The 27,554-nt window shown below is 40.9% G+C and overlaps 6 protein-coding genes across 9 annotated transcripts; 2 read left to right on the top strand and 4 right to left on the bottom strand.

Moving 5' to 3' along the window:
* Window positions 1-628: 628 nt before the first annotated feature.
* rhoua (ras homolog family member Ua) lies at window positions 629-5,958 on the bottom strand. The gene is made up of 4 exons (XM_028401114.1): window positions 5,357-5,958; window positions 5,127-5,185; window positions 3,430-3,618; window positions 629-3,237 (listed from the first exon to the last, which is right to left on the bottom strand). Exons 1-4 carry the CDS (start codon window positions 5,640-5,642, stop codon window positions 2,953-2,955), a joined length of 819 nt encoding a protein of 272 aa, XP_028256915.1. The 5' UTR covers window positions 5,643-5,958; the 3' UTR covers window positions 629-2,952.
* Window positions 5,959-7,013: 1,055 nt separating this feature from the next.
* pdcd2 (programmed cell death 2) lies at window positions 7,014-9,475 on the top strand. The gene is made up of 8 exons (XM_028401034.1): window positions 7,014-7,288; window positions 7,589-7,697; window positions 7,825-7,881; window positions 8,040-8,231; window positions 8,335-8,475; window positions 8,565-8,665; window positions 8,747-8,860; window positions 8,935-9,475. Exons 1-8 carry the CDS (start codon window positions 7,109-7,111, stop codon window positions 9,112-9,114), a joined length of 1,074 nt encoding a protein of 357 aa, XP_028256835.1. The 5' UTR covers window positions 7,014-7,108; the 3' UTR covers window positions 9,115-9,475.
* phf10 (PHD finger protein 10) lies at window positions 7,473-27,383 on the bottom strand. 2 transcript variants are annotated; one of them, XR_003670330.1, is made up of 13 exons: window positions 27,246-27,383; window positions 26,658-26,767; window positions 26,346-26,476; window positions 26,106-26,189; window positions 25,844-25,968; window positions 25,606-25,755; window positions 25,391-25,500; window positions 25,134-25,278; window positions 24,616-24,762; window positions 21,260-21,368; window positions 20,627-20,815; window positions 20,310-20,501; window positions 7,473-7,483 (listed from the first exon to the last, which is right to left on the bottom strand). XR_003670330.1 is itself a non-coding variant. In XM_028401030.1 (12 exons), exons 1-12 carry the CDS (start codon window positions 27,315-27,317, stop codon window positions 20,398-20,400), a joined length of 1,476 nt encoding a protein of 491 aa, XP_028256831.1. In that variant the 5' UTR covers window positions 27,318-27,383; the 3' UTR covers window positions 19,578-20,397. The 2 variants fall into 2 exon arrangements, 1 of the variants encoding a protein (XP_028256831.1); XM_028401030.1 differs by lacking the exon at window positions 7,473-7,483 and having other exon boundaries at window positions 19,578-20,501.
* On the bottom strand, window positions 9,644-14,590 carry tbp (TATA box binding protein). 3 transcript variants are annotated; one of them, XM_028401035.1, is made up of 9 exons: window positions 14,457-14,590; window positions 13,717-13,946; window positions 12,737-12,911; window positions 12,425-12,602; window positions 12,120-12,207; window positions 11,717-11,808; window positions 11,441-11,608; window positions 11,070-11,164; window positions 9,644-10,932 (listed from the first exon to the last, which is right to left on the bottom strand). In XM_028401035.1, the coding sequence occupies exons 2-9, from the start codon at window positions 13,765-13,767 to the stop codon at window positions 10,853-10,855; spliced, it is 927 nt and encodes a 308-aa protein (XP_028256836.1). In that variant the 5' UTR covers window positions 13,768-13,946; window positions 14,457-14,590; the 3' UTR covers window positions 9,644-10,852. The 3 variants fall into 3 exon arrangements, with proteins under 3 accessions (XP_028256836.1, XP_028256837.1, XP_028256838.1); XM_028401036.1 differs by having other exon boundaries at window positions 13,717-13,866; window positions 14,457-14,578; XM_028401037.1 differs by having other exon boundaries at window positions 13,717-13,822; window positions 14,457-14,562.
* Window positions 14,512-16,175, top strand: psmc3 (proteasome 26S subunit, ATPase 3). Its single transcript, XM_028401031.1, has 2 exons — window positions 14,512-15,511; window positions 15,707-16,175. The coding sequence occupies exons 1-2, from the start codon at window positions 14,567-14,569 to the stop codon at window positions 16,043-16,045; spliced, it is 1,284 nt and encodes a 427-aa protein (XP_028256832.1). The 5' UTR covers window positions 14,512-14,566; the 3' UTR covers window positions 16,046-16,175.
* psmb1 (proteasome 20S subunit beta 1) lies at window positions 16,808-18,966 on the bottom strand. The gene is made up of 6 exons (XM_028401040.1): window positions 18,763-18,966; window positions 18,289-18,396; window positions 17,999-18,080; window positions 17,694-17,823; window positions 17,442-17,548; window positions 16,808-17,342 (listed from the first exon to the last, which is right to left on the bottom strand). Exons 1-6 carry the CDS (start codon window positions 18,861-18,863, stop codon window positions 17,157-17,159), a joined length of 714 nt encoding a protein of 237 aa, XP_028256841.1. The 5' UTR covers window positions 18,864-18,966; the 3' UTR covers window positions 16,808-17,156.
* Window positions 27,384-27,554: the final 171 nt, after the last annotated feature.

The following is a 27,554-nucleotide window of genomic DNA, read 5'->3' as shown; positions in this document are numbered from 1 at the left end:
TGTTTGTTTAAACTCTCAGGGCTTTGTGGGATGGTCTTGTGTAATCAAGACTCGGGCCAGCATTGGAATTTAGAGCCCTGTTAAGTCTAAATGTGCATAAACTGATTTTCTTACAGTACAGAGGCCAGTTGGAAATAAATGTTATTCATCTCTATAGAAAGAGCACAACACACAAGCCTGCAGGTGCACTGTATCTGAGTCACTTATTTAGCAGCTGTGATGCTGTATCTTTCAAATCTCATACAGTATGTCACTCTTAAGATCAGTAACACTATGAAACATTCCAAAATGCACATTTCTGTCTTACCTCCAGTAAAATATCAATACGGACAGCCGCCACCTTGTCACTACTCTGACTGTCTTTAAACACAATTGTTCACTTTCAGTGACCTGTCTGTTCTACATTACAAAGCCGTACATCTGTCATACAGGGCACGCAGTGGTGGATAAAATGAGTCACACTGAGTCCATTTAACATTTGATGACAGAGTCCTCCAAAGGAAAAGTTGTTTAAGGGATTACAGCATGGTAACCTATCAGGTGTTTAAAGCCTGGACAAAGATGGAGAGTGACTAATCCTCCAAATGCCAACATGTCTATTTGACTGACTCACTGCAAGACCAAAAAATACCATCCTCTCTGTTTTAATGCAATTTAAGAGAAATAAATGAACACAGCAAGAAGCCCAGAGTCCGTACTGTGTAGTATACATAGAAACTGACAGAGGAAATGGCAGCTATCACAAGAGTCTGTGTGACCTTTAGCCCACTTAACTCCACCGTCAGCCAAGACTACATACAAACAGCGAGACAATCAACTCATTATGCTGTTTCCTCTGTGAGAAACAATGCATTAGCTATCAAGAGTACAGCATCAACATAGTGAGCCCATTCAGTCTCAGCTGTAACATCTTCAGCAGAAAACTACCAAACCGCTCCAGTAACACCCATCCTAGACTCAGTCTGAGGCCTGAGAGTAGAAACTAATAGAAAACCATGAGACAGCATAGTTTTTTGAGGAGTTACAGCAACAAAAATGGGAATCATCAGAATTGACTTGAATTAGAATTATTCTCATCCTCTAAATGTAATGATATTATTAAAACCATTAATTCAACTTGTCTGGCACAACACAGTCCACAGATCACCCAGCAAGGCCTGATTTTGAGTCACACGTTTAAACACACTGTGATGCTAATATGCTCTGAGTGGAAAACACACTTTATGCTACAGCATTCTTAGCACAGTTATAAAATTAGATACACCTCATTCTCAGCCTTGGATGTATTGTTACTGTTGTTGTGAAGGTCACTGGTTTACACAGCGGGATATTAGCTGTTAAACATGAAGACCTTGAAGCTTGTCGTTTTAACACTGTTTCAACCTGAGCATGCAATGTTTTTTTTATTTAGTTTACATCTTCAGTATGAATGGATGAAGATGTTGTTAAGGTATACATAATGGAAGACCATGGCACAATGCAACCTGTTTGCACCTTCATGCTGCTGCTGCTGAGGCCTGTAGTGTTAAAGCAGGATGTAGAATCCCAGAAATGAACAAGGGTTACTACTGAAATAAAACAAGGTTATAATTTGCGTGAAGGCACCGCAACTAACAGTGTGTATATTTAAGAGAATAAAACATAATTCACACTTCACAGTCTTAAATACACAGTTGCATTGAGAAGTGAAGGTATGGGCTCAGCTTCAGTTTGTTCAGATCATCACAAAAAGCTGAGCCCATTTTTTAATAGAAACGCAAGCAACGAACAACTGGTTTATCATATCATGCTAAGTCTGCGTACTTAAGGCTGTTTAAGTATTAGAAAGATAAATCTCACACTCACATCAGGCTGTAAAATGTTTACTGTCTGCCTCACGACCTGTCCATGCAGGGTTAAGGAGAAACATTGGAAATGGAAGAATCTGTATTCTAAGTTTTTAACCCTTGATTTTCCACTTTCATGTGAGCTCTAATGAAATCACCTGGTGCTGATGGATCATGAATTAGAAACTCCCCTCCTGCCTGATGAAGACAGTCCCAGATAACCTGTTTATCTGTCCTTCAGTACAAATGTAGAATAGCTGAGGATGATGATGAACCACCACCAATCCTAAAGTGGGTCACTGAGTCCTGGTTACCAACTGTGTCCTCTTGAATAAAGACAGAAACTTGCTGTTACAGAATACTCAGACTGTACCTGCTGTAGCTTTCATCGTCCATATTTTTTGGAAATTAGACCTGAACTACGTAAATTACTCAGATAAACATTAAAATAAAAGTTTATGGTCCACATAACTATCTTGTACACAACAGTAAAATATACATGTGACCCGGCTAAAGTTCTTTCCAGCTTTATAAAGTACGTTCTTTCATTACAGTAACAACAGCCTGTTATAAAAATCAGCTCAGTTTGAATATGTGTGGGTCAGAAAGTGTTAAATGACAAAGAACTATGGTCTGAGAGCCGCTCTATTTCAGTCAACAGTTTTTTGTTTTTTTAGCCAAACTAAAGATAGAAAGACTATGAATGGATGCAGTTGCATTTAGGCCACCAATAATAACAATTATATTCTGCAGGCAGTGTGGTTCTTTTCCAGGCTGCATAAATCCACAATGGGCTTGGGAGGATTTTACCAGAGTAAACACAAATCCAAGTTCCTCTGCAAAACCTGGACCACTCTAATGCTAATCCATATTATCACATCCAGGAAAGCACTGGTTTATACGAGCAGACACAGGTTCACCTTTTCCAGAAGGCTGATAATGGAGGCTCAGTAGTAAATCTCATCCACTGTAAAAACAAAGCAAATTCATTTAACAGCCGTGACTCTGTCTCAGTCCATTCAAGGTCCTGAATCATACTCCCGCACTAAACACGTGTCCAGACAGAACCAAAGATTCCAAAGCAGGATGAAGCCGTTAGAGTCTTTGAGGCTAGCACAGGTCTACTTCAGGCTACACAGCAGTACCTTTTCCACCAGGACTTAGACAGGCTCTTCATCTTGTCTGGTGTCTGCCTTTGTTTTTTGTGTCGTTTCTGTTTTCCACTTGTGTGCTTGTGGGAGCTGTAGTTCTGCAGACTGGCTAGTATAGCTGTGTCAAACACTTCCTTGAGATTTTTTTGGGTCAGAGAAGAGCACTCCATGTATGTCACTGCACCAATCTCCATCGCACAGTCCATGGCATCCACGGGGTCCACAGGTCGCTCTCTGTATTTAGCCAGATCAATAAGGACCTAAACAGACGAGGCACCAACATGTGATATCTTACTTCTTAAGAACTTCTGAACATACCAAAGACCTCAAAGACCTAACTTTAATTTTCATTGAGTAAAATGTTAGGTTTTTATGAGAAAACTTTTCTTGTTTACATGATGATCATAAAGCAAACAGTTGACACATGCTGTGTGTATTTATGTGCACCACACCTTGACATCCTCTCGAAGGTCACACTGAGTCCCAACAAGGACTAGCGGGGCTAAGGGGGCATGTTTCCGAATCTCTGGGACCCACTTTTCAGGAACGTTCTGGAAGGAGGCGGGGCTGACGACACTGAAGCAGAGCAGGAACACGTCAGCACTGGTGTAACACAGAGGACGCAGCTTGTCAAACTCATCCTGGGAAGGTCAAGAGAGATCAAGAGAGAGTGTCCACCATGAGTGTGTTAACCAGGCATTTACAGAAGGTGTAACCAGTCCAGCAGTAATGAGGGGAGGAAGGAAATTAAATGAGACAATTAAGGATAAATGTTTCATGGAAAGGAAACAACTGAACACATTGAGATTAAGTTCCACCAGTGTAGCAGGAAGGACACTTCTGAGACATCTCTTCCTTTTGTCTGCGGTGGTTAATCTGGTGCTACTGAGAACTGATTTAGAACTGTTTATAGATGATAAACTATGACGTTTGCTGTTTTCTCCTCTCTGTCTTTCAGCATTTTACTTGATCTCCACCTCCATCCTTCCTCCCTCTGATCCTCCTACTGTCATCATATCAGAGGACATGATCCTTATCAGGATACTGCTGATGTGCTTTGTGTGTGTGATGTCTCGCCATCACAGATTCTGAGCCAAACATATTTTAAATTAGCTGCTAAATATAAGTGTGATTCGTATTGTTAAAGCAACAGCATCAGCTTTTGTGAACGGGTTTTGTTTCTGTCAGCAGATTGCTATCTGCTGCTAATGTAGACAGGACTGCATCACTTCCTGAGTGCTACAACTGTTTCCCAGCACAGAACTACAAAGCACAAGTTAAACTACACTAACTTTAAATTATTTCTATGAGTTTTGGAAACTAGTTTAGATGTCTATTTTATAAAGATGTTATTGGACATAGCTGAAGCCTTACGGCTGGGGGCAATCCATGCCACCGCAATGTACCATTCCAACCACTGACCTTTGCAGCTTGTCATACATCCTTTTTTCCACTTTCTCCCTCCTGACTGTCAATCGTAAAATAAAGGCAACAATAAATAATGTTAAGAGGGCATTTCTGTTTCTGGATGTTGCTTAGACTGGAAAGGCAGACAGAGGCTTTTTCCTGTCAAATTGTGCATTGTGTCCTACAGGAATAAAACAACAGGAAATGTGCTGCTCTCTCTGTCTCTCTCTCTTCCTCTGTGACTGTGTGTATTTGTATGTACCTATATAAGGACTTTTTCAGTATAAGGAATCTGAATCTGTGCTGAGATTTATCTGTGCCAGATTACTTTAAATAACACATGGACACTGGAGTGTGTATGTCTGTCACTGACCTGTGGTAAATAAGTTGTGTGGCAAAAGTCAAACATCCTCTGAGAACAACCAGTGATGGATATTGGCAATTTCTGGTCTTTTCTGTCTTATTGATTGGTTAGAGGTTACAATTATAGATTACACAGAAGAAGAAAAAAGCTCTGTGGTCAGCACTGATTCTTCTTCTTAGTTAGACTGAGGACAGGAAAGATGCTTCACTGACCCACTGTCCCATCTTGTGATACACACTGGTATTGCATAATGCCATAAATAGCTGTTCATGCTAACTTCTGTAGATATTTACACATTACAACTAACTTACAAATATTAAATAACGTGTGTGTGTGTGTGTGTGTGTGTGTGTGTGTGTGTGTACAGAGATCACTGACCTGTCCAGCTGTGTCACAGAGTTGTAGTTTTACTGGCTGCCCATCCACTGATACCACGGCTACACACACACCATCCAAAGATCATGGAGATGAACAATGTCAGGTTTTAGAAAAAAACTGAATTTGTGTTGTGGACAGAGATAAGTCAAGAACTGTCTTTATCAGCTGTAACATATTAAATAATTGAGAAGTGCATCTTTGGCCTGTTGTGCAGTTTCGTCAATATTTACCTGAAAAGTTGTCAAACGCCGTCGGGACGTACTCAGTGGGATACCCATTGGTGGTGTAGCTGACCACCAGGCTGGTTTTCCCCACCGCTCCGTCACCCACCAGCACACACTTTTTCCGCCTCTCCGGTGTCCCGGCCGCCCCCGCCCCAGACCGACGCGTCCTGCCAGAGCCCCTGTCCCGACTCCGGACCCTTCTCGGTGGGACAGGCGGCGCTGGGGACACCGATGCCGGCTTGTAGCACCCATCGCTCCGCGAAGGCATCTGGCACGGAGAGGAGGGGGGCATGAAGCTGAAGCTGGAGGCTGGGGCGGCAGACTCAGCGCCGCGGAGCTCCACTTTTCACACCGTCCATTCTTCCGTTATCTGCGGGCTGTCAGCTTTATGTCGTCGCGGCTGTCCGCTTCCTTAGAGTTTCCATGGGTCAAAAACTAACTTCAGACCTCTGGTCACCGCACACAGCACAGAGCTGAGGCGGCGGCCGCCTGAGCCTCATGCTTCATTTAGACCGAATTAAAGTCCGGTTCAAAGTCAGTCAACGCTGTCCGTTTATTACAAAGAGTGTCCGTCCCCCGTCCAACGGACAGACCCGGCCCAGACTCCCCCTGTGACATCATGGCGCACGTGTACACTGTGTGTGTGTGTGTGTGTGTGTGTGTGTGTGTGTGTGTGTGTGTGTGTGTGTGATAGAAGTGCACCGCCACATTAACTGGAACATTTGATAATATATGTAATTTCTGAAATCTTGTAAATAAAAACTTTAAAAAACTTTTGTTGATCATCCTCATAAAAAATATACAGTGGTTTTAATTGTGTGTCACATCTTATCTGTACCACAGCTGGACTTTTCTGCTATTATGTGACTCACTGGAATGATCTTATAAACAAACAGTCAGACACACCCATTATTTTTCAATTACTTTAACCATTTGGCCAATTACATTATATTATAACTTATCATCACTGTTGAAACTTATTTATATATAAAAAAATTGCCTAACATCTCAAATCAGTTCCACTTTTCTTTTTTACACAAAAGATGTTTGCTCCCTCTAGTGTACAGAGAGGAACATGAGTCGCCAGGTTGCACCACAGCACTTACATGGATATAAGTACACAAGCTTTGTTTTGTTTCTTTATGCTGCATCACTTCTCGTGGACTCTCACTCCAGCTCTTAGCAGCTATAATAGCCCATGCTAGGCCAAGCAACACCAGACCACATAACAGTGATGTTATGTCTGACACTGAAGCCCCGAGGCCTGTGTCTGGGATTAATACAGTTTTATATTGTATGACCTTACAATAGCAAAGGCCCAAAGATAACAAGAAGAAAAACAACACACAGCAACACTAAACAAGCTCAACTCTCAGTATTCTCTCACTCACCAACCTGTACACTGTAACATTCAGCCTGCCGTAATAGCTCTAGGATTTTTCCTGCACTTCAGAGCGGCTCTGTATCAGATGGAACTCTTGTTCTATCTGGATTTCGCTTATTGTGGGTAATTTTTAGAACGTAACTCCCGCGATAAACGAGGGAGCACTGTTTTATTCTAACAGCCGTGTTTCACTTGTCAATGTTGCACTGAGAGCTGTGAAGACCTCGGAACCAAAGTTTAATTGCCGTTTCCGCACGGACTTATTTCAGAACCGTATATGTTGGCATATGTTGGTTATAAACAGGTAAAGAAGACACTAGTTGAGCATTAGTCTTTTACTTGGGCTTTGATAGAAAGATTGAAGCGATATAAACATGTCCTCGGTGGAGGTAGACTTGGGTTTTCTGGAGGAGGCGGAGCCGTGGCGGCTTCAGTCCTCACAGTTTCCCAGTAAAGTCGGAGGGAAACCAGCGTGGCTCAGCCAGAGAGGCCTGCCGTCCCTGCCCGGACTGGAGTGTGAGATATGCGGGCTACCGATGACTTTCCTGCTGCAGGTTAGTGTCCCATGTGGAGGGATGGAGACCGCAGTTAGATGACCCGTGCGGCTACGTAGGTTATTGTTAATCACAAAGACTGTCATTGAGTTGTAAACAAAACAAAAAACAGTAAGTGATCACATAACCCAGAGAGAACTGTGGAGCTGCCTCATAGAAAATGTAAAAACATAGAAACAATAGAGGATCTTATTACTGACTCATTATCTGATTAAACTCGCACAGTGATGATCTGACCTTCTCCTCAATATTAATCACAATCATTCTTCTTCATTATCTTCTCCTCCCTCTGTGCTGCAGGTGTACGCACCAGTATCTGACCAGGACAGAAGCTTCCACAGAACACTCTTTCTGTTCTGCTGCAAAACTCCTGAGTGCTACACACGCAATGATAGCCGCTGCATGAAAGGTAACCATCAGTGCTGCTGGAGTCTTTGTCTTGGGACACGACAGTCCATAAGTTTTGTAGCTGCACTCATTTCTTTATCACCTTTGCTCTATGACAGTTGACAGTTTTCTCCTTTACTGCGTCTTAGTTTTCAGAAATCAGCTGCCCAGAAGAAATGAGTTCTACTCCTACGACCCTCCTCCAAGTTTGTGCAACTTTGCCACTAATTTCTCTAAAGGGCTTTTAAAACTGTACATTTTTATATTGTTGCCATTTTACATGCATTTTGATCACCTACACATGCAGCTGTTTGGTCAGTCATCAGAGAGTAATCTTTTCTTTTTTCTTTTGTATTTTCTTCAGAGGATGAACCACCCAATGATCAACCGAGTGATGACCAGAACGTGCTGTTTGTCTCTGGTATAAAACTGTGTTGGATGTGTGGTTGCCCCGGCAACAAAACCTGCTCCCGCTGTCACAGTGTAACCTACTGTGGAAAACACCACCAGACTCTCCACTGGAAACACACTCACAAGAAAGAGTGTTGCAGCCAAGGTCAAGATCCAAAATCAGCTGGACAGCAGTCATTGCAGTTTTCTGATATTTCCTTTACATAAGGAAGACTACATTTGTTCACTGTGTCTACCTCTGTTTTTAGAAACATACTCCAACACAACATCTCCACTCCTCTTTCCTGAGTCAGAGCTAATCACTGAACCTGAGGAGGAGGAGTCTGAAGGAGAAGAAGATGAAGGTGATGGTACTCAGAGCACTGTGGATTGTCCATCCTTTGCAGACAGTAAGTTTTCTGTTATGTCTGACACACATCACTTCAAATGTGATTTCTTTATTCAGCATTAACAGTCCTGACACTTTATCTTCTTCTAGCATTGGCAGAGACAGACTTGGAGGAGATGGCAATGCATGAGACTGAAGACAACCAAGTGTTCCAGCGGTTCAAAAAGAAGATCGCTTCAGATCCACACCAGGTAAGAAAACCATGAACATGTTATTGTGTCAATGTAGAGTGAAAAAGAGCTAGACATATTTTCACTGTGTCCATCTCACAGGTGATACGTTATAGTCGAGGAGGCTTGCCCTTGTGGGTTTCCTCTCAGCACATCCCTTCAGATCAAGATATCCCACCATGCACCTGTGGTGCCAAGAGGACATTTGAGTTTCAGGTACTGTTCAGTAACTCTCCTGTCGCTAACTGATTCATGCAGAGAAGATAATGTGTGTCTGTGTGTCTTTGTAGGTGATGCCCCAGCTGTTAAACAGTCTCTGTGTGGACTCTACAGGAGCCAGTATTGACTGGGGGACTCTGGCTATCTACACATGCTCTGCCAGCTGTAACCATGACGAACAGTATTGTCCTGAGTTCATCTGGAAGCAGGACTTCAGCTCAGATCAACACGCACAGACTAACAATACATAAAAGACCTTTCAGGTTTTTAACCACAGGAGAAACACCAGTGACCTGATAACCAAATGTAATTTGAGCGAGTTAGTTTGTCTCTAAACCTCTGCCAGGTGGTGATCAGTGTAACTTCCTGTTAACTGACTTGATGTGTGCTGCTGGACATCAGGTTTAAAATTCAGTAAAAGATCAAAATGCTTTTCCTGAAGCTTGCAGAGCCCCAGAAGAGACTGCAAAAAGAACCGGGGTCAAACCTTTTGTGAGATGTTGAATTCAGTTTGTATATCTCTTGCCTGATGTTCTCCACAAGTATATGATCAGCAAAACAAAAACATGATACTGCTCCTTATCACAAAATAAAGTTTTGACCATATTCTGATTATTACCTCATTATCTGTAAATTTTAGTGAGTTCTCATATGTGCTCATATGATCAAAGCACTGAGAATTAGGACAGTTCAGTAGACGTGATGTGACAAAATATCTAAGATACTGTACAATGGGCAACGTGCACATGTTACTGCAGTGAAAAAGATATTCGACAAAAGTAAACGTATGTACACATTTATTAATGCACCGTGCAGCACATTAACAACTTAAGAAGCCTTTTAGCTGGAGCTGACATCACTGAACATATAAAACGATGCAATATGAACGCTTAATGTTTACACTGTTGTCAAGGATGAGTACAGCTGAAACTGCATGTGTGACAAAGAAGCGCATGAAGAAGTGCCCAAAATGTAAAGGTCATTTTTAGCTCACACAGCAAGGGGCAACCAGGACAGAATCAAAAAAATATTCCTGGAAAAAAACAACAACACCAACATGGTAACAATGCATAGTTTATCTGTCATCATACTGTTGTTTGGTGCTTATTACTGGAATTAAATAGGCAGCTCTTTAAGACAGATAGCACTCAACTTTTACGAATTTAAACCTGTGACCACAATTGCTATTAAAGACAGGACATCCGATTAGTCCAAGCCATTTTAGAGCAGCCTTCCCTTTCTAAGAGCCACTTCTACAGTGAAAAAAACACACATTTAACCATTAAAACATGTTTTAGGTCATCTGTTCCAGAAGAATGTTTAGTCCAACTCCACCTTCCAGTAATTAATACACAACCATGGAGGACCAACCAAGAGCCTGATGACGAATTGGAAGCAGGACTAGGATCAACCTAATTTAACATTAATTCCAATTTAAGAGAAACTTCAGTCACTGCTTTTAAGTACTCAACTTGAATTTGAAATTGGAAATTTCCATTCATAAAAGTAGGTGTAACTAAACCAAGATGACCTGAATGTAGAGGCCACAAAAAAACAAAAAACAGTATCTTTCATGTGGGCCTGACAGAAACATCTTGATACACCTTGGGAACTGAGAAAACAATTAATAAAAATGCAAAGTACAAAATTTTTTAAAACTGCTTAAAATAAAACCAGCAATCTAGAGTCAGACTGCAGTAATTTATACACTTTCTTACAGGTTTTATGTACAAGAAGGGATGTGATTGGGCCTGAACATGTGAAAACATTGACAGTCCAACTGTCAGTATAGTTGGAAATAAATGGAAAGGTTTGAATCTGGTTGGCAATTAGAAGAAAAGAAAAAATCAAAACAAAAAAAATTAAGTAACCAAAAGTGATGAATTCACAACGGCCCTTTCAGCAGTCCACTTACAAGTCAAAGATGACTCTTATAAAAGCAGAAAGAGACAGAGTAAAGAAGACAATAAAAAAAAAGAGCAGGATGTTCTATGTTGTCTTGCGGAAGCCTTTAAGGATGGGGTATATGTTTTCAAATGCCTCGTAGATCTCTGATCTCACCTTTGCACCTTAAAATCCAAACACAAACAAAATTTACAGTGGGAAGGCATCAGGCTCCAGGGTTCTGATGACCATTCAAAGTAACTTTTGATGACTAATAATAGTAAATGAAGTTAAACCTCTTGCAGAGAGGAATAGGGCTTACCTGTAAGGACAACTTTTCCAGAAACGAAGATGAGCAGGACAATTCGAGGTTTGATCATTCTGTAAATCAGTCCTGGAAAAAGTTCTGGCTCATAACTGAAAAGCACACATTAGTTAATTTTAGAAAATAGTGTCAATTCTTTAAAAAAAATTCTATGCCATATTGATGGCCAAAGCGCAAATCCTCCTATCTGAAAAATGTACTTTCGAAAAAAAGTAAAATAACAATTTTTTTGGACAATATCACAAACTTGTATTAACACATAACACCAAGGTACTGGTTCCTTAGGGAAATCCTGCAGATAGGAGGTTTTGGTGGTTTGTCTTTCATCAATATGTCTTTCAGACCGTTATAAAACAAATAGAAAGTACCTGCTAAACTGCTGATGTGTGAGGACCAATCCCTCCAGCCGAATAGGGAACTTCACATCACAGCTGCCCACCATGTTCTGAATCTTGAAGTCCAGGAACTTGGCAGGAAAACCGAGCTTCTGAACCACACGGGCATACTTTCTGGCTGCTAGCCTCGACTGTTCCTCACTAGCAAGACAGGGAGTCAATGAGAGGAAGAAAAGACACAAGAACAGAAAGCAGAAGACAACACTAAACACACACTTTAAATGAAAATTTAATACGATTTATTCAGACCTTTTGGCTCCAGTGCAGACCATCTTTCCAGAGCTGAAGATAAGAGCAGTGGTCCTGGGCTCTCGTATTCTCATGATGACTGCAGCAAAACGCTAAAAATGGGGCCCATTGGGATTACTTATATTACAGAATGTTCCAGTGCTTTCAGTTTGATTGTAGCTCTTTTAAATGGGAATTTATTGTTGCTTTGTTACAAGATGAAGTGTTGGAATAGTGAGTGTACAAAAAAGGCCAACATTTATCATTCTAGGTGACTACCAGGGGCCAAAGGACAAAGTTGTCCAAGCTGTCTTTTTATCAAAAACTGAACAAATACAATGTTTAAACTCTAGAGGCTTCACCTAGAAAAGTCACACCAAGTTGGTAAGTAACAAAACTGATGACAGTTGTGTGGCAGTCTCACCTTGGGGTTATATTCTGCATTCCTGGCTCTGAGTGCAATGGTCTTTAGGTCCAGTTTACAGCCCAAATTTACTGTGGACACTATGTTTCTGATTGTGAAGAGTACATGAAAGGCACAAATAAAACAACAGAATTAGAGCTAATAGTGGTAATGTAGTCAACTTAGTGTGAAATCCAAAATATTTTTTGAAGCGTAAATTATACCAACTGGTTTCTAAATATAATTAAAACTATGCGGATTGTTATTTTGGCCAAGTATGCATTGAACACAACTGGCATATATTAATATTCATGAATATGACATACTGTAGCTGTGGTAATATGCCAGAGCTCTCTGAGGCAGGCGTAGCTGGCGTGATGGGGGTCATGGGTGTGAGCGGGGTGTTGTAAAGTGGGGTGTTCCCTGGCAGCGCTGTGGTCGTCGTCCCTGTTACCGTCTGGGAATGGAAAAGTTGAGGAGTCTGCCCCGACGTCCCCGGAAGGCCTGGATGACAAAAAACATTTTGTCTTTTTTGTTGCATGAATTCAGAATAAACTTTATCATGCGTTCCAACCATACATAAACATTGTGATTTTAGAATAAATGGCAAAAGCAGAAAAAAATAATGCACACTGTACCTGTGTTTGCCTGTTGTGCCTGTTGTTGCTGTTGCTGCTGTTGTTGCCTCTGCTGTTCCTCCAGTATAGACAGACTGTTGGTGGTCTGTACTGGCTGGGGTGTCAGTCCTGAGCCGTATGGCATCATGGGACTGATCATGGGACTGAACATGGGCATCCCTGGGGTCATGGCATTCTAAATAAGGACACGCCACAAAAACACTATTAAGCAAGAACACCTATACAGACACAAGAAATTAGGGTGGGGCGATATTGGCAAAAAAAAATTGATCACGATTAAATGTGGCATTTAGCCGATAACGAGAATTTGACTATTAATTGATGACAATTGCACTTTTTGTTTTTTACTCTAAACCCCACATTGTTCTAAAATGATACTGACAAATCATCAGTCAAGTTAACTACTTCATTCTAACAGGTTAAGTTGGTAAGTAGTGATTAGGCACAAACCAGCCATGTTTGAAATATGTATTGATAACAGATGCACAATGCACAAACTGCTTCACAAAAATAATGAGGCAAACTTTTAAAGTAACTTTGTCCTTCACATGTCTTAAGGTCACAGAGGAGTGCATAACAACATTAAAATTAAACAGGACAAATAAGTTCAGAAAAAAGTCACATCAGTGATTATTTCAAGTTAAAAAATGTGTCTGTGCAAATTAACCTGTGACTGGAATATGTCACACACTAGTGCATGTTTTTACTCAGACTGTAGAACAGCAGCAGAAAAAACAAACAAACTGGACAATTCCACATTTAAATGTATGTCGTGCAAATCAACCTGCCTTACTTTCTTCCAGCGCTTAGTTTGGTCGCAAGGAGCACACTGACTAAACGTATCACGGATTCTTGGAATTCTTTTCAACATCTGCTGGAGAAGACTTCGCTGTTGTAATGTTTATGGAAATCCAAATAGCACTGATCTTACAGACAGCAGGCAAACAAGTTCACTTCAAACATACAAAAGCCAGCGTTACCGTGGGGGATGCCAGCCCTTGGAAGGCAGGTATACTGTTGTTCTGGTCCATCTCTTCAGCTCCTCACGTTAGTTCACTGCCACCCCAGAGTAGGCAGTAAAACGAGCTAGATATCACAAAGCAGGGGCCACAAAGCTGAGCTTCTAGGGTCTATATCACAGTAGAAATATACAGTGGAGAGGACTCAGGACCAGAACACCCTCTATTTGTTCCTGGAAGCTGCGTTTTACCTGAAAAAATAAAGAGAAGTCCGGTTTACTCTTGACGACTACACCCGAATAAAGTGTTTCTGTGAAAAGGTTTATGAATAATATGCAAATACTTCACGACTAATTCATTCAGATGCGGTGGTGGCGCGAACATGCTATCCACATGTAACTAGCAAAAACGTAATTTAGCTAATGATTCAATGTAGGTCCAAAACTTTGTGTCATCTAAACAGGTTTGTTTGCAAAATATGAGTGACCTAGTTTATTTTCCTAAGTAGTCTTCTAGTGCGGCATCTTGACAGCCTTCGACTTACCAACCCATTGGCTTGCAGAAGTTAGCCACAAAGCTAATATTAGCAACACTGGCTAACATGAAACTGTGAGCTTGTGACACATAGCATCGACGTTTTGTGCTACAATGTTGTACATTGCTTAGAAATGTGTAAACGCGCTATCATACGTCTGCCGCCAACTTACATTCGCACTTTCTAAGTTAAAATCAGCACATAAACACATTTAATTCAACTCTACCTTCGTTTCATCCGCTGTCTTGCTCTTCAGCGCTCATTAGTCGTCGTCTACTTCCGGAAGTGGAACGTTTATCTTCCGCTGTGTCACGGCTCGCCGCAGACAGAGCAAAGATGGCGTCGCTGAGTGACAAATCAGTTTGGGACGAAGTAGAAGATGGGATCGGTGAAGAAGTGTTAAAAATGTCTACAGAGGAGATAGTTCAGCGAACTCGTCTCCTCGACAGTGAGATAAAGATAATGAAGAGTGAAGTGCTGAGGGTGACCCACGAGCTTCAGGCTATGAAAGATAAAATCAAAGAAAACACGGAGAAGATAAAGGTGAACAAAACCCTGCCTTACCTGGTGTCCAACGTGATCGAGCTGCTGGATGTGGACCCTAACGACCAAGAGGAGGACGGCGCTAATGTGGACCTGGACTCCCAGAGAAAAGGAAAGTGCGCCGTCATTAAGACATCCACTCGACAGACCTACTTCCTTCCCGTGATCGGGCTGGTGGACGCAGAGAAGCTGAAGCCAGGAGACCTTGTTGGTGTCAACAAAGACTCCTACCTGATCCTGGAGACTCTACCCACCGAGTATGACTCCAGAGTCAAGGCAATGGAAGTGGATGAGCGCCCCACAGAGCAGTACAGCGACATTGGAGGGCTGGATAAGCAGATCCAGGAGCTGGTTGAGGCCATAGTCCTTCCCATGAACCACAAGGAGAAGTTTGAAAACCTGGGCATCCAGCCACCCAAGGGGGTCCTGATGTACGGACCACCCGGTACTGGGAAGACCCTGCTGGCTAGGGCCTGTGCTGCTCAGACCAAAGCCACCTTCCTGAAGCTGGCCGGTCCACAGCTGGTCCAGATGTTCATCGGAGATGGAGCCAAGCTGGTGAGAGACGCCTTCGCCCTGGCTAAAGAGAAGGCCCCATCTATCATCTTCATCGATGAGCTGGACGCCATCGGAACCAAGAGGTTTGACAGCGAGAAGGCAGGAGACAGAGAGGTGCAGAGGACCATGCTGGAACTGCTCAACCAACTGGATGGATTTCAGCCCAACATGCAGGTCAAGGTAAAGATGCAGCCGCTGACATGCCTTTTTAAAAGAATCTGACCTGTTTATATATAAAATCTAGGGTATAACAAACCTTCGGATTAAGTTCAGTATTGTTCTCTTGTGTAATTGAGACATTAGACCTGTAGACCATTACAAATTTAAACATCACCGTACACCATGATGACTACAGTAATCTTTTATATTTTTCAGGTTATTGCTGCCACCAACAGAGTGGACATCTTGGATCCTGCGCTGCTTCGTTCAGGTCGTCTGGACAGGAAGATTGAGTTCCCCATGCCAAACGAAGAGGCCAGAGCTCGCATCATGCAGATTCATTCCCGCAAGATGAATGTTAGTCCTGATGTCAACTATGAGGAGCTGGCCCGCTGCACCGACGACTTCAACGGAGCCCAGTGCAAAGCTGTGTGTGTGGAGGCCGGTATGATTGCGCTACGCCGAGGTGCCACAGAGCTGAACCATGAGGATTACATGGAGGGAATCCTGGAGGTCCAAGCCAAGAAGAAGGCCAACCTTCAGTACTATGCCTGAGGACACTACCTGTGTCTTTGTTTGTGTGTGGGAGTCTTCGATTTGATCTTTAAACAGCTGTTGAGAAAACACTTGTTACACTTACTGATTTCTTTGAATAAATAAAAAATAAATAAAATTTCAAAACTTGCATTGGTGTGTTTACACAAAAATTTTTTATATATTTATAGTTCACTGTTTGGGCATAAATAATATAAAGATATATTGTACATTTGCAATTTAGCCAATTTCAAAACATTCACGTTTTGCTTCATAGCCTGAATAGAAAAGATGCACTTAGAGCAGATGGCACTTGTAAATGCAGTTATACTAGTTGTACTGATGTACATCTGATCTATAGAGGGTAAGACATGTTTAAAAGAGCTTAAAGAAGAACTTAAAACACTAACCCTATACGATTAAATATATTGTTTTTTTCAGTGAATCTAGGGTAGATGATGACATTAAACACACAATTCCTATCAAGAAATCTCCTGTCCAGAAACTCTGCATCTATCATAATAAACCATACCGTACACCCAGTCCTACATGTCTTTTATATTTGGTAAATGTTTACAGACATTTGATTTATTCATGGAAGCAACTTAATGTCAAAAATAATAAAGGAACTGAATCACCCTGTTCTGCTGATGGAGCATCGTAATGTCCTACTTTTGTCACTTTTGTTATCATAACAAACTAGTTTAAACACGTTTACTTAAGGAAGAGTCGGAACAGATGAAATGAACAAGTGGAGACTTTTACATTTGTTACATTTATTAAGAATGTAAAAAGAACAGAGCATGTATTCTTTCAAAATATACTGGAAAGTCAAACGAGATGCAGAATCTAGGGAAGGTTGGGTGGAAAACAGGAGTGCTGATCTAGGATCAGGGTGACACAAGGATGTTATAACAGTGGGGAAATAACTGGAAAGTGTAAGCAAAGGCTCATTGGATATTGAAAAAACTATAAGCTACCCAGTTATAACAAAACTGAAGAAGCCACTTGAATCAACCTGGACCAGCACTCCTATTATAAGAACCCTGATGTAAAGGGGCCAAACCAGCAGAGTACATGTGGGAAAAAACATATCAATGAGGAAACCAGAGGCAGATGGAAACATCTTTCCTTAGTCTTTCCTCAGTGCTATAGTCTGCTCATTGATGCCTTCCTTAGTGATGACACAGATCCGAAGGGCGTCTCCGGTGTAGACATCTCGCTCAGCAGCTGAGATGAAAACATCTTTCACCAGCTGAACTGCCTTGTCCTGAGTCAGAGGAACATGCTGCACACCCTCCATGTTCTTAAAACCAATCTGTGGAAATGTTGAAAAGACAGAGTCATTCTGTGAGGAAACATGACGGACCCCCACAGGGTGCCTTCATACATAACACTTGATGCAGATGCTCTTTACCTGGTTGTCTAGTAGTGGCTGTAGCATGGCACTGGCTGACCCTCCAGCCTTGTAGGTGTCTCTCTGGTAGGAGCCCACTGGGTCAAAGCTGTACACTGCTCCCCTGCCTACAATACAGATATCCAATGAATTTCATTACAGGTTATTGCCGATAATACAAACACTATGAGCAACAATGTCTGGAACACATTTTACATAATCGAATGGAAATATGCACAAAACAACATATTTGCTAATTGTAAAGTCAGTTACCTTCTTCATCCAGTCCTCCAATGATGTTGTAAACATAGTATGGGAAGAATCTCCTGCCGTACAGGATAGTGGACAACATGGCTGCAATGGCTCCGCTGGTCATTGTCTTGTTATTTGAATGTTTGTACATCTGAGATGGGAGAGGAAACACTGGCTCAGATTTGTTGTTTGGTAACTGGTCACACCATACATAGGTTAGAGCGGAGGCTTACATGGTATTTAAATAACAGTGGTGACGATGCTGTCCATAACGTAACACACAAAAAAAGACTGTAAAACTAAAAGCACTTTCTGCATCAGCTCACCTTTAGTCTAGCATCAATGATTTTTGTCAAAGTCAGGCAGTCACCATGGAAACCACTGCAGCCAAGGACAGTTGTGTCTGTCCTGTAAGAGGAAAGCGAAGCACAAATACTAGTGAGAGAAAGAGATACACTAGCCTAGATACAACTATTATTGGAAAGAGATACCTTCAGTAGATTATTGACTCTAGACTACTAACAATGACTACATGATGTTACTAAGCACTAAGGAAAACACTTAACCAACTTTACATTGTACATTTAGCGTTATAGGGAGGTGACATTGCACTTACAGCTTGTAGCATTTTGGAGAGTCACGGCTGTGGATGGAGTAGCCTTCACTCAACCTAGTGTCTGAGGCTACGATGGCAAAATCTTCTCCTGCAACAGCTAGAACAGTTCTAAAAAAATACACAACCCAGGTTAGTTTATTCACCAAATAACACAAGGAAATATGTCCCAGAGACTTGCTAACGGAAGCTAAGCTAGCCGTGATTCGAAACTGAAACTGTGATATTATTACTGTGACATTTTTCCCCGTTCTCTTTTATCTGTGGTGAATAATGTTCAAGTTCACTTGAAGACAAAATGAAGGATTATTTTAGGGACCAATACTGTTTGTAAGAAAAAAGTTTCACTAACTATATTTGTTTTGCTACAAATCGTTTAGCTAGTTTAACTAGCAGTTTAGCTAGTTAGCACTGTTAATAGGATGTCAATGGTTAGGTAGCTAGCAAGCGCACAGAAGAGCTGAAATTCATACTAACCCTCCATTGAAAGCGTATGGTGAGAAGCGGTGCTCTACGGGACCAGTGTAATGGTATTCTTTCATCTTCCCAGGATCCCCAAAGGTCTGAGCGGAAAGCATCTTTGTTACAGAGCCAACGTTGATAAAGCTTCAGTCAAGTAAACTCGCTGTATCACTGCAATATGGCAGCCTCTTCTTTTACTGTCATCCCCACAATGCGTGTTCAGAGAGCCTGTGTGCGAGAGCGCCCCCACTGGCTGTTTGACGCAAGGCAAGAGACATCAGAGATTAAGTATGTATAAGTAAGTATAAAATAACTATTACTGGTTACTTTTTTTTTTACATATTTACCGACTCACAGAGTGCTTTTTGTCTCTGCTTCTGTTAAAAACCGAATTTAAAATATCTCTAAATAGAAATAAACATATCGACTAAATAGTTGGATCAGATTTTTATTTTGCTTGACCAAATGAATTTAACCCTTAACAGCTGTAGTGCATGGCACAATAATGCAAATTCTTAAATATTGAATACAAATTATTTTTCAAATATGATGATGAAATTTCCTTTTATTACTGCCTTATAAAGCTTGTGACATCCATATAAAGCTCATAGTTCAGCTAAAGCTCATAAAGTTATGATGCCCTCTAAAATTCCCAACCCAAATCAATAGCACAGAGAGACTCCTGCAACCAATAATTTTAAAGGTACAACTGAGAAACATAAAAGTCTGAGACCTGTCACTGCTTAGCTTTTGACAAAGTTAAAGAAACACTACCAACTTGGAGGAATAAAGTTCTCAAGTATATGACAAGGAATTTATTTAAAAACAGATAAGTGTTTTTAGCTAAGTTTTATTGAAAAAAAAATCAGTTACAATGACATCAGCAAACAATATTTCTGTAACAGCCTGCTCAGTGCAGGGAAATACAAAACAGACTGGAATGATATCAGTACTGACCGGTACCAATACCAGTGCTGGTACAAGTGGTTACATTTGAGTACCAAAGTAGTAATTAAGGGTTGAAACACTTTAATACTCCTAAAACCTGAAAGCGTCTGCAGCTATGAGGTCGGCCAGTGTCTGTTACATTTCAATACACAGGATCAGAAGCACCATGTCTTTATTTGCTTATATAAGACTGTTTTTACTGGCCCGCCCCATTAAATACATGTTTATAAAAATATCGTAAATAATACAAAAATACACAAACATGTCAATAAGCTCATATTTACCCTGATTGTTTCATTAACACAAAGACACAAGCACCATTTGATCAGCTAAACATCACTGTAGAAATGTTACAAGACAGAATTTTCCAAAACTGTTAGTGGTTAAGTCAGAGGGTTTAGTGCAGTACATTTGGAGGATGTCTTTTGGCACTATGTACCACTCGATGGATGCACACTGCTTCACACATATAACTGAAACTTAACATCAAATGTTTGGCTTACAGATGGAGGGTGGATTGTACAGAGTACCAGCAGCTCACACCTTTGTTTTATTATGAGGCAACACTATTTTCTAATTCACTAACTAGACATTTAAGATAATCATTTTCCAACAAAGCTTTTAAAACAAAGAGTTATCTACAGTCTGGCTGGACACATGATAGTTGTTTGAACAGAATTTGGTCAAAGTAAATAATGTGGTTCATTTATGAGCTGACTTGGACTTCTTAGGTGTTTTAGATTTAGTTCCTCCTTTTTTCTTTGGTGTATTGAAATTTTTGTCACAGACCTCACAAACCCAAAGCCCTGAAGAGAGAAAGAATAAATTAATGTAATGACAAAAAACAAAGCAGCAAGCAACTGATGTGGATGACTGAAGGATCAGCACACAAGGCACTGTGCGTCTGCAGTAGTTATATCCACCCACTCACCTGTAGGTATGGAGTCCATGCCTACGCAGAATGTGTGGTACCCTCGATCACACTTGTCACAGAACATCATCTCGTCCTCATGGTGGGGCTGCTGGCACACAGTGCAGGTCTTACACTCCATACACTGCCAGCGGTACGTCTGGATCACACACACCAGCTCCTCACTCATGTCCAGGCACGACGGATGACCTGTTTATGGACACGGAAACACGCACACAGAAGCAGAAAAGCCGGAGAGGAGCGCATGACCAAATAGATAGATGCACAGACACACACAGAGACACAAAAATGGACATCAACCAGTGTGATCAGACCCATGTACAAACAGAAATACACTGCCAGGTGATTACAAGGAATCCTCATAAAAATGCTGCAGTGTTGTTCTGTGAATTTTCATTAGCGGTCAATAAACAATATCTGTGCTGTGTCAGGACTGTCTGGTAAATTTTTTTGCCATCTCTAGGGTGCCACACAATAGAAATGAATATGAAGTTTAACAGTTTAACACAAATAATGACTCTAATAGAACATAATAAGCACAACAACATAAACCAAATTATGCTTACAGGCATCTAAACTGTGGTGATGGCATAAGACAGGAAACTACCATTGAAGGTTAGTGTGTAAACTTACCACTGTTATCACATTGGGAGCAGTGAATGAGAGCCTCTGGTTTGCCTTTCTTGTTGGCCTCTTTACCCTTCTGGCAAATGCCACATATAGCATTGGGAATGACCTTAGGCTGCAAGGGCAGAATAATGCTATAAAAACCAGTCAAACACAGGTATTCTGGAGACAAGGAAACATAGCACTACACAGCACTTTAAAACCTTGGAGGAAAAATCTTTTTACTAAGTAAATGCTTCATACTTTTAAAAAGCTAATGTCATAACCTGGCATATAGGTCTGACAGTCTAAGCCTTGGGGTCTTTGTGGCGAGAACCATTCGCTTGTTAATGATCCAAAATATATCTCATGGTACGAAATAAAAACAACTGTTGAGTACATAAAGACAACCGTCTGTTTTTTCACTCCCCAACAGATCTGTTATTAATGAATGTGGAAATCTAAGGTTCCTATGAAATGTGTTCTCGAGGTAAAAAGAAGACAAGGAGAGATAAAAAGAGCAGAAAAAGAAGAAGACTAGGGGATCCTTAAATCTGGATGTCTCTCAGGCAAACAAAGGAATTTTAAACATTTAAAACATAAAAATCTTCCTGTAACCATGCAGGAAAGCATTTTAACAAAAACAACTTTACAAATCACTCAACTAAGAGCATGAATTCAGAATGAAATACATATAAAGATGTAATCATTTAATGGCCCATAAATCCATAAAATTTGTTCTATTTTTCCAATTATTTACACACAACACATGTTTTGTTTAGGTTATGTGACATCCTTCATTAAAGTGCCCCCTGACTGGAAGTAAGCAGATTCAAATACACAGATAAATGGTACTATGGGCCATAAAGGACATGGATTGGTACTGATGAAAACTTAAGACTGAGCTGGTAAGAAGCAGCAATGAAAAAAAGAAAATCTTGAAGATTGAGAACATATAAGAGAACAAAACTAAGAGCAAGACAGCAGCAGGAGAGGGAAACGGGAAACAGAAGAACTGAACACAGCCTTCTGAATTGCTTGTGTACATTTTCATTATTTTTAACAATTAACATTCAGCAGGTTATAAATTTAGTTTATAGGATCAGCAGGTCTGATTGATGCCTGCATAATGAGTACGTCTCTTCCAAGAAAGCATTCACATTAAGACTGAAAATAAGCAATTCATCAGACTGAATCAGGCGACAGCTTTCTAGTTAGATTTGAATCTAAACCTACATCACCATCTTGCTCTATAAATTATGTAGAATTTGGAAATAGAAGTATACACATTCCACAGAAAGAAAGATAATACACTACAAATAACCTGCTTTAACTTTTACTATTATTTCAGTAACTACTGCAGTTATATCAGGCGATACTGATACTGCTACTAAGTGGTGAGACTGGCCTAACATCTTAGGAACCTGAACTTTATTGACCTGGATCTTTGTAAACATTCACAGCCCTAAATTCAATATCTGACAGATAAAATAACAGACATAACTCTCTGAGCTTCTTCTGAAGATCATCCCTGCTCCACACATTCTTAGAGTGCCAATAGGCAGCAAATAATGTAAACTTTACTTTTAGCCATATGTTGCATCTACAACATCTTATCTAGGTAAGACACAGAAAGGCTACTAATCCATCATCCTGCATGGCTGGCATGTTAATGATGTAATAAGAGGTATACAGCATTTAGCATGCAACATGTGATATATCTAAACAAAAAGACTGCTGTGGAAGCAGTTAGACATCAGTCTAATTCCACCTTTGTTGATCATAATTTGTTTTTATTTGAGTCATTTGTGAAACACCACACTACTCAAAACCATTAAAGAGCTCTGACTCAACATGAGGTCAACAGTAGTTTCCTATTAGATGGTAGCCAGAGCAAAGTAACTTTTTTTTCAGCTACTGACTGAAAGTTGTACTCTCACATCTGGTGTCATTAGCATGTTAAAAAATGAGTTATTTCCTTAAGTGAGACTTTTGAAAAGGGTTAAATAAATGAAAAATCTGCCACTAAGTCAAAGACTTAAAACTCCTTTAAACTCTGCACTGCCACACAGGCATTTACTGAACCAGAGTTACAAAGAGATTTCAGTTTCTGTATATCTATACCTACACATCTCAAAGTAACTGCATCCTTTGGTACTCGTTGCAAACTGATAACTACAGTGATATTTTGTAATTTTAGTGAATTCTGGCTACCAACACGCTTTGTTAAAACATAAGCAGAATGATCAGATAAATAAAAGTCAAGTCAAAGTGGAATAAAATACACTGAAACTGGTAACAGGTTACCAGACACTATTGAGAGGACCATGCCCACACTACAAAGCTGAGCTGAACTCAATTGGACATACAGGTCCATTATACCTTCCTAAATGGAAATATAGCAGGATAATTTAGTTGTAAGGCTGTGGATTGGAAAACGAAAAGTGCACAGTTGGCTGTAGGGAACAAGTAGATAACATTATTTAAAACAATAACAGGGGTATAACATGACTGGGTGTCAGAGAAAGTGATGTTTGGCTTGTCCAGCTCAGACAGTCACTACAGACCATTTCTAGCTCAGCTCAGCCACAGTGTGAACAAGGTCAGCAAGTCCTCGTCTCGATGACATCACAGGGACAGGCCACGTCCATGTCAAACAGCTGTCTGATACTTATTAACATATTAACAGCACATCACAAGGTGTTTAAACAAAGCATGTTATTTTACCATTACACACTTAAAACATTAGGGATACGTGCCTTCTACACTTAAGATTTAAATCTTTAAATTTTCTAGTGTTAACATTAACTACTTTTTAAAAGTCACCACCAAGTGTTTGTGGTTTATATTTTCTATGTCAGACTAACCAAAAGATTTGTTTTTCAAATATGAAAAAAGGAAATCTAGCAGCCAAAACATCCACTTACTTGTCTTGGAAGTAGCTTTTTTTTGACAAGTGAGGACAGACAAGAGGTATATAGAAGTATATACAATCAAAAGAAACAACTTTAAAAGTTCAAATCTGTCTTTGCTGAAAACCCAAAGAAGGTGAAAGTGCAGTGAAACAGAAACAAGTGAACTGTTCCTTTATAATGTTCTTATTGCTCACAGTCTAGTAAAAACAAAAGGGTAAAGAGCCATGTGGCATAAAAAGACAATTTGTTGACAGGACCCCCAGTGTATATGTGTGTGTATGTTTTTGACTGTGTGGACCGGCTGGCCAATCTGTAGAAGCCACACAACAAAGTGAAGAAAGCTAGGGAGGGGAGGGTGGATGAATGAGTAAGGGAGTGGTAGTAATAGAAAGAGGAGGAGGGGGTAGAAAAGTGCTGCTGCTGCTGCTGTTGTTGTTGAAGAAGAGTTCAGGTTGTTTTGTCCTCTACCTTGTACCCTGGGGTGGCTCTGTGGGAGGACGAATGGCGCTGGTTCCCATCTTTGGCCGGCGTTGATGTCCTGTCCTTGGCCTTGGACTTGTGTCCACCTGCTCCCTCCTGGCTCTCCACATCTGATGTGTTGCCTGAGGAACTGTCCTATAACAGAAGAGGAGAGAAGAACTAGTGAGACCAAAATCATTGATTTCTAGTTCATAGTTCTCACGTGTGCAGGAGGGGGGGCTCCCTGTTCTCGTAATGTTATCACAAATAAATGTATTTGAACATAATCAATAAAGGGAGGAATGGAACACTGGATAGCAGAGAAGATAATTAGATACACCATGTGCAACTGCATTAACATCAATATGCAAACAGACAAAGTGAATTCTTACAGAGCAATTTCCTGCAGACCTTAGACATGGACCCAGCTGGACATTAAATAGACTTTGTACTAGGAGATGACTGGACAAAGGCCATCTAATGCCAGGCGTAACTGATTACATGTAATTCAAGGCTTAATGTCTTACAGATGAATTCTTCTTCTTGTCATCCTTGCCGTCCTCAGCATCATCCGAGTCAGGCTCAGAGTCCAGAGCAGGGAGCTCAGGGTCCAGCGGAGGCTCAAACAGAGCTGTGTTCAACGGCAAGTATCGCAGCTCATTGGGAGAGTACCTGTCACACAGAATAATGCATCAGGGAAAAACAACAGACAACAAATACTTCAGTATTTTTTTACGTAAATACCGTACTGTATTTAAAAATGAACAAAAGCATGACAATGTACCTTTTGTAGTAATCTTGGAACTGTCCTGGTATGAGGGCCACAGGGTAGGGCCCTGTCCGGGTTAGCTCTGGAGCCAGAACCTTGAACCTGCCCTGAGGCACCTGAATAATCTGGACAACGAACAATGCATGTCAATATAACCGACACTGACCCAAAAACACACCCCACAGTGCATCACTGTCTGCTGAATCCATGGAAAACACTGTTGGGCTTACATGTGTCTGGAGGTCAAAGTAAGCTCTCCTCTCTTCCATACGCTCCCTGTTGAAATTGCTGTTGAACTCTGCAGCCTTTTTTGCAGCCTTCTTAATGTACTCGGGGACCTTACTGGCCTCCACCTTCTGAGGGTTCTGCTGCTGCATTTGCTATGAAAGGACAACAAAGACAACACTGTAAAACAAAATACACCAGTCGCTATTTCTAAAAGATACTTTACAGTCTTTGAGTCCTTACGGAGTACTCTTTTGCTATTCTTTGTCGCTCCCTCTCCTGCAGTATGACTGAATACTCCGAGTGTTTGGTGGGATATTCCTTAATCATCAGATCTATCACCTCATCACTCCGCAGAGCTGTTAGACCTGGAGACAAACAAAAGACATTCACAGGCTGCACCCTCTGATGGCTGACTTATCATAATTAGCTGAATACATGGTGTTTAGTGTAAAAGAACTGTATTTACTGCATCAAGTTTTTTTTCAGAAAGTTTGGTTCATACCAAGAGTGCACTGTGTCTCAGTGATGACGTTCTGTTCACGCAAATAGAGCTTCTCTTTGTGGGACAAGTCTCTCCTCTCCATATCTACAGGGTGATGAAAGGGCGAAGCACAACATAATTGGTATTACAGCAGTATGACAGAATAACAATTTATTATATAATCTAGCATGCATCATTCTGTCTACAGATTTCCCTAAATATTTAAATCACTACTACCCTAGATTTGACTTAGTTTCTTACCTGGATACTTCCTCTTAAATGATGTGACTCCGAGATACTCGCTGACCTGCTCCTGTAGCATGTAGTACTCCCCTGTGTCATCTGGAGGCCACTTGTATTCTGTCAGGTTTTCTGCTGGGAAGTATGTAAGGCTAGAAAGAGGGGTGAAGGAACAGCAGGGGCAGATAATTTATAGGAAAGACAGTCAGTCATATCTTTAATTTGAGAAATAACACTATGAAACTGGGTATGGGAATTGTAGAGAAAACCAAACAGAAAATATATCAAGGAACAAAAAGTGTGCTCTTAGATTAAGGGAATGTCCAAGCCTACCCCAGCTCCTGACTGGAGGTGTCACAGCTTCGAGAGCTGTCCCCTGAACCCATTCTCCTTCTCTTAGGAGGCTGGCTGCCATCATTGGACTCCTCTTCTATCACATCTTCCTACAGATGAAAAGAGAGGGAAATGGTTCAGGTGTAACAATAGGACGTTGTGCAAATGGCACAGCGCTTAAGCTGTTTGATGTAGACAGAGGGAGAAAAACGTAATTAATCCTGTTTTGTTAATGCCAACTTCGTGGGATTAGAGATAGCAAAGTAACGTATTGACAGCACAAATAGTCAAAGCGCTCATAATAACGTTACCGCGCTGTTTCTTAGCAAGATATTTGTTTTTATTATTTTGTAAAGCACTCAGGTCACTTGATATAAACAGGTGTGATATGCTCACAAAACAAGCTAACTAAATATTCTTCACACAGTTGAACACAAAGGAGTGATGCTAATATGGCTAACAATTGTCATTCAGAGACGCAGTTAGCCGCTGCGTAGCTACTCATCTGCAAGCTGCACAGGCAGCGTCGCAGAGCTCCGGTAACAAAGATATTAGTGATTCGTGTTTTTTATGGAGTAAAAAAGTCACCTTTATGGACTGTGCTCCGGGAGTAGCGGGGTTGCTATCGCAGGGCGGTCTGATGGGGAGCACAGCAGCCATATTTCGCAAAATAATGCTTGTAGCTAGGCTAACTCACTAGCCTGTCCTTTCTTCTTCTCTGGTACGGTTTGTTGGCCGTTAGCAAATGTTTAGAAACACGACACCTTGTGGACGGGAGGATTATCTCTGTATAAAATAAGCTCATCATTGTAACTTCAATTATACACATGACAATTACATTCTATGAAAATGTAAACGTTATCTTTAAGGGTTTAATACAAACTTTCAATAATTTTG

This window comes from Parambassis ranga, chromosome 3, assembly GCF_900634625.1.
Source record: "Parambassis ranga chromosome 3, fParRan2.1, whole genome shotgun sequence".
Classification (NCBI taxonomy): Eukaryota; Metazoa; Chordata; class Actinopteri; family Ambassidae; genus Parambassis; species Parambassis ranga.
Note: the sequence above shows the minus strand (reverse complement) of the source record. Positions and strands in the feature narration are given on the sequence as shown.